At 44.7% G+C, this 6,597-nt stretch overlaps 1 protein-coding gene across 1 annotated transcript; it reads left to right on the plus strand.

Moving 5' to 3' along the window:
• Positions 1–4,045: 4,045 nt before the first annotated feature.
• On the plus strand, positions 4,046–5,044 carry LOC119271120 (germin-like protein 11-1). Its single transcript, XM_037553060.1, has one exon. It carries the CDS (start codon positions 4,046–4,048, stop codon positions 4,715–4,717), a length of 672 nt encoding a protein of 223 aa, XP_037408957.1. The 3' UTR covers positions 4,718–5,044.
• Positions 5,045–6,597: the final 1,553 nt, after the last annotated feature.

A 6,597-nucleotide genomic window follows, 5' to 3' on the forward strand; every position in this document is an offset into this window, starting at 1 on the left:
GAGGCGCCGCCCGTGACCTAGAAGACACAGGGCTCGATTCGTATGCTTTTACTTTTTCAGTTTCTACTTTTACCTCATGATTTTTTTTTGAGGGATTTACCTCATGATGATTAATTATATAACTTTTTTTAGGAGTGCATAACTTTTTCTTTGAACAAGCACTACGTATTCATTGAACAAATTTGGTACACAGAGTACATATGTGGACACCCTTACAGAAAAACAGAGAGACATAAGACCTGAAGGTTTGCACAAAGAATTTTAAATCAAGAAATATAACAACACAATCATCAAGAAATATAACAGCACAAGACGAAAGAGCCGAGTCTTTGTGGCTCGTCGGCCGAAGATCATCCGCATGTCCGCCTGATCCAAACGTCATCGACTTCAACTAATGCGATCGGTGAAGATGGACGTCGCTGCACACTGCTATCAGCACATCCCGCTTCAAATCCTCCGAACACTTTGTCATGGCCGCTGCCGTCACCATGGGTGACGAGAAACACCAGCCGACACAACCTAAAATCGCCAGATCCGGAGCCTGACAAGAAGAGAGGCTACCTGCTTCCCAGCATCATCGATTGGAAGAACACTAGGTGGGGTAGAAACAAGGCAAATTTATTCTGACACGGCGTCGATCCCGCCACCGATGCGACATCTCTGCAAAAAAACGAAGCCCAGACTAACTACTCGTCGGAGCAGCAGCGGTGGGGTCCCTACCCTCCCGTCGCCGGAGCGACTGCCAGAGAGGCAGAGGACCCACGGCCACACGAAGATGCGGGTAGAAGGGTCACCGCCTAAATCGCCTTTCCCAGGAGAGAAAGAGGAACATGGGGCGAAGCAATTGGAGTAGAGCGTTCACCTTAATTATATAACTTAATTAATGCGTATCTGTATAGTTTCTAAGTTCCCAGGAAATCTTGGCCTGAGGTGCGCCGAGAGTGTTGGGCGGGTGGTGGGCCTATTTGTGAGTCGGTATTTTGCTATGTTTGGGCCTACCGTGTCGCCGCCAGGCAAACCGATGTGGCGTCTCCACGACCCTACCCGCCTATTGCGGCAAGGAGTCGCGCCTTCGCACAGGGCGCTGATCACCATGGGCCAGCCCATTTGCGTTGGTTTCTCTTCGCGAGATAAAAGACCGCAAAAACAGTTCACGATAGGGATTGAAATGACCACCTTCTGTAGAAGAAAACGCCGCGCTAGCCACCGCGACTGGCTTACCCAAGCAGGGCTGGTCCTGATATTTCGGGGGCCCATGGCGAAATTACAACCAGGGGCCCCTACTATAAAGATTAAAATAATAATCTCATTTTTTTAGTTCATTCCTTTACTTAACTTATTATTGTCTATTGTTCCAAAATAAAACAAAAATTGTAAATGGTGTATTCCTTTATTTAATTAGACAAATCGAATACCTGATAGAGGGCAAACATCAAGATGAAAGGTTTATAAAGTTTAAAAGCTTCATTTGCAACAATAAAAGAACATTTACCTACCCGATGGCTATGGGAGTCTGAGTGGCTTTGTTATATAACCATGTTTGGATTGAAGTTATAAGTGTAAGAATTGCTGAGACCTTCTTCCAATTTTTAAGTTAAATTTGCAGTCATGATGATTTGGAGAGAGAATGCAAAGACCGAGAATCAAACACATAGCAGGCAATTCTTTCAATAGATAAGGCAATTTTTTCAATAGATAAGGCGATTGGTGACCCAAGTGAAAGAATAACAATGCAAAAATTAAAGAAACTAACAGTGGCGACAAAACTTAAAACCAGTTCGTGAAATTTCCAACAAATTTTTGTTAACATTTTTCAAAAAAGAAGAACAAAAGTGAAAACATGAACGTCTTATCGAAATTATGAACAATTTTCACAAAATGAAAAAAATGATATTGCAGCCGAACATTTTTTGAATTGGCGAACAATTTTTTTGAAGTTGTGAACAAATTTCTAAAATGTAACATTGCTTGAATTTGTGGACAAATTTTGAAAACGGGAACATTTTTTAATTTGTGAAAAAATATAAATATGAACATTTTTTGAATTTTTAACAATTTTTTAAACATGAACATTTATATGAATATGTCTACAAATTTTGAAAAAAGGGAAACAGTTTTTAAAATCATTGAACTTTTTACTTTGTGAACAAAATTTTAAAAAGAGAACCTTTTGTGAAATTCGTATCTTTTCTGAAATTTTGAACATTTTCTAAAAGCATCAAACAAATTTTTAAATTGTATTTTTTTTGGAATTCTGAAGAAAAATCGAAAACAGAAACATTTTCTAAAAAACTGTGAGAAAAATTTGAACATTTTATTAATTCCATAACAATGGTTGAGAAACAGAAAATTATTTTGAAAAAGAAATAATGAAAAAGTCAAAGAAAATAAAAAAACATGAAAATACAAAAAGAAACAGAAAATAGAAAATAGAAAAGAAAAAAAGAAGAAGAAGAGAAAAAGAAAAAACGAAAGAGAAACTGAAAAAACCGGTTCAGGAACCATCTAGAACGTTCCCAAAACAAACAAAAAACTACTAGAAACATCATAGAAGGTTCCCAAAAACTGGTACTAGCTGCAACATTAAACGGGTTGGCCCAGCCCTGAACAGTCGCTCGCTCGCTTTTGCAAAACAGCGACAACTTGTCACAAAGAGTAGCAAAATAGGGTTTTCCGCCTCTATCCCCTCCTCTTGTATCGGTCATCCCCTCCTCCTGCCATCCACAACGCCACCTCACTGCAGCGCCCTTCCCTCCGACTTCGCCATCTCTGTGGTGTCTACACGACAGGGACGAAGGGTCGCGGTCACCGCAGGATGCGGCGCTTGGCGTTCGCGCTATCCTCTTTGGTCGCCTCCGTTTGCTACTTCCTCTTCTTGACGGTGGCGCGGAGCCGTCCCCTATGGAGCACTTGCCGCCCGTACTCAACAGCTCGCTACTCACCGGCCACAAGATATGAACTAAAAGTTACACAAAAAAATTGGAAGTTTCTCTAGCACCAACTTTTTGCATCTCATTTTTAACTTTTTTCTAATAATACATTTCAATGTGGTGGATTATTTTAAATGGACGTTGTGTTTCTACAATTTTATTTTCTCATTTTAGCAGTAATTGTTTTTTTTTAGGGGATTGCCTGGCGAGCTAATCGTGCGCTGGGGACCCACTGCAGGCCCGGGGCGCGAGGTTTGGTCCCCTTCCTCTGCCTCCCTATCATCGGCCGACGGAGCTCTGGCGCGGCCTGCGGCGGCGGCAGCGACCTCGAGCCTCTCACGGAACCGTCCGTCCGTTCGCCCGCTTGCTCCTGTGGCACGCCACCGCTCTCCTCTACTTTCACATTTGTCTCCGGTGAGTCCCCGCGGGGTCCGCCGTCGACCTTGGGCTCCTCAGCATCCACAAGGTGAATCTTCTCCTCCTCCTTCCGGTGATGTCGACTGGTCGGTGATGACTCGCTATGCGCCGTGACAATTTCTTACCTTCGGTTTGCTGATTTGCGAACTGCTGTGAAATCAGATGTTATCATACTACCTTCGGTATATCATTCCATGTTCACAAGCAGTGAAGCTACCATCACATTGGTTTTTAAACAATCAATGAGGAGCAATTTCTGAAACACGCCAATTTTTACCAGTATACAAAGTAGGCGATCAACGTCTCCTCAGATACCATCACAATTACCACGGGAACGCTAATTGACTTGAGAATCAAGCACCATATACAATGCACGCATTACTGAAGACTTGCCAAGTGAACAAGTCTGAAGCATTTTCAGCATCAGCGTGACAGTTTATCTAGATTTGCAGCGTAGGGTAGCCTGGAGATGAAACAAATGGCTTAGGGGCATCGTTAGAATCGGAAAGCTTCATATTAACACCTTCACCCTTTTGCCACAATTCAGAGATTGTTACTTTGGCCACAATCCGAAGCAAATTCTGTAGTGAACTCCAAGAAATCTGATACAGGTTGCACAGATTTGGCTTTGGTTGCACTCCTTTCTCATCACTTTATTTAAACCCGTGATTTTCTACTCCCATCTCCGCGTCCAGGAGATGAAGCTCTTCACTGTCCTGTTTTCCTACGTCCTCCTTCTTGGCCTCTATACACCACCAAGCCTGTCAGATGGTCCACCTCTTCAAGATGTGTGCCCTATGGCACCTCAGGGTGAAAGGAAGCTGTTCATGAACGGTTTCCTCTGCAAGCACCCTAGCACCATACTGGCTTCTGATTTCAAGACACTGCTTCTCAATCATGCCGGGAAACTAGATAACATTCTCCGGTCATCGGTATACATCGTCACCGCCGCAGAGTTCCCTGGCCTCAACACCCTTGGCATGTCGATGGCACGGACCGACATCGACCCCTATGGGTTAGTGCTTCCCCACTCTCACCCAAGGGCGTCGGAGATGATGTTTGTCCATGATGGCAGCGTGCTGGCCGGTTTCTTTGACACAACTGGTAAGCTGTTTCAGAAGAGACTGTGTGAGGGGGATGTGTTCATCTTTCCCCGTGGTTTGATTCACTTCATCATGAACTATGGTCTCCGTCTTGCGACGACGTTCTCTGTGCTCAACAGTCAGAACCCTGGTGTGGTTGGCATCACCCATGCAATGTTTGCGCCAGATTCAGATGTAGTCGAGGGGCTGATGGCCAGAATGATGAAGTCCAGAGAGATAGAAATCCCTAACAACAAGACTACCGATTTTCCATGGACTTACTATTGAAACCAATTATAGTATAATTTATCGACGCATGATGATTTTCACATTTCAATCAAGTCATGTATATGGGCAGAATTTCATTTTAGTGATGTTCTATACTCTATACTCTAGCCGATTAATTTCTGTAGGAATTATAAAGAGCAGTATCGCGACACACATATTTTTTTTTTGAAGGTCACTGGGAGAGGGCAAGGCCCTCCACCTGAATCATTTTCTTTTTCTATTGCATCAAGCCCATGGAAGGGGGAAGAGTTTTACACATGAGAGGGGAGGGGGTGGCATAGGCGCCACACCCAACCTCAAAAGCTAACTTGCTCGCGAGAACGCGTGCAGCCACCTATCTACGGATGGCCGATCGGCCACTTTCAAGCGTCCTTTCCAAAGGACCGAGTCTTCCCGGCAGCACCCAAGCAGACGAGCCAGAGAAGACGGAGCGCCTCGGAACACCACGGCATTCCTGTGTTTCCACAGTTGCCAACAGCACAGGAGAGTGAAGGAGGCGTGGGCAGTATCACCGGCTGCCCCCGCACGTCGAGGTCCCGAAGTGCACCAACATGGTACCCCTTCCCGACCACGTCCACCCCCACAGCCCGCCAGAACGACCGGGCGAGGGGGCAGTCGAAGACAAGGTGATCAGCCGTCTCGAGCGTGTGCGGGCAGATGGGGCACGCCGCCTCCGTAGCCGTCACAATCGTCTTCCTTAGCAGGACGTCCCTCGTGTGGACCCTCCGTTGAACGAGAAGCCACCCGAAGAACCGCACACGGGACGGCGCAGCGCACCCCCAGATGAAATCGGCGAAGGGAGCCCGCGACACACATATTGGGAGCAGAACTTTCTATCGGTTTACCCTACATGTGGCTTGTTTAGCCTAATGATAATCCTGGACGCTATGCGTTATCTCTCCATGATGTTGTTTCTATCTCAGTAGTGTTGCACAAGCACACCCAAGTTTTGCAACCTTATTGTAGTTTTGACACAGATTTTCGTCAAGCAGCAGCCAGCCAGTCTCTTTGATTTAGCATCACCAAGGTTGCCGTCCTTTGGACTGTATGTATTGTAGCCTTGCTTTTCCTTTTGCTTTACTCAGAGGAACTCCATGCCATTTTCTTAGTATTGTTCTCTTTTTGCTCCTTGCAGTTGAGGATGTCCCTTTCTTTTCCCTGCCTTCTTTTGAAAGTGAAGCTTACTTTTTGTTCTCTCTTTATGGAAAGTTTGATTCATAGGAATATGCCTATGATGCCACTTACCGTTTTGTGCAAGGACTATCCTACCAATCAACTAACTACTCGTGCATAGGATTCCGAGCACTCGGCAGCGAGGGAATGAATGGTTACTCGACTGCGCCTTGAATTCACCCCAGTGGCATGCTAAGCAGCACAACTTCTATTTGACTAGATTTGCAAAAATGATATGAAATTTGATGTCATATACCCTGATAATAGGGAGCACTACATTGTCACAACAGTAGCAGAGATAGTTCAGTCAGACTCGGCACCCTCTAGGCATGGTTGGTCTTTCCATGTCTGGCTTGTCGTAGGATACGCTAGCTGTGTATGTGACTTGTGTCTCAGTCATACATCTTACGTCATACTTCCTTCGTCTGGAATTACTTGTCGCTCAAACGGATGTATCTTGACGAACGACAAGCAAGGTTTTGGTTACCGCTCGATATTTCGAGTTACCGCGTGGTTACCGAGTTTTTCGGGCCCCCTCGGTAAACGGGCCTTTCCAGCAAAAAGAATCGATAGTTTTTTTGAAAATTTTGAATTTAAACGATCAACGTATAGTGCCTTAGTTATTTGTCTTCCGCCAAATATTTGAATGCGAATTACATTTGAAAATTTCAAATGGTATTTGGTCTGTATTTTGTGGTAACCATGGT

The sequence above is a fragment of the Triticum dicoccoides genome, chromosome 3A (assembly GCF_002162155.2).
Source record: "Triticum dicoccoides isolate Atlit2015 ecotype Zavitan chromosome 3A, WEW_v2.0, whole genome shotgun sequence".
Lineage (NCBI taxonomy): Eukaryota > Viridiplantae > Streptophyta > Magnoliopsida > Poales > Poaceae > Triticum > Triticum dicoccoides.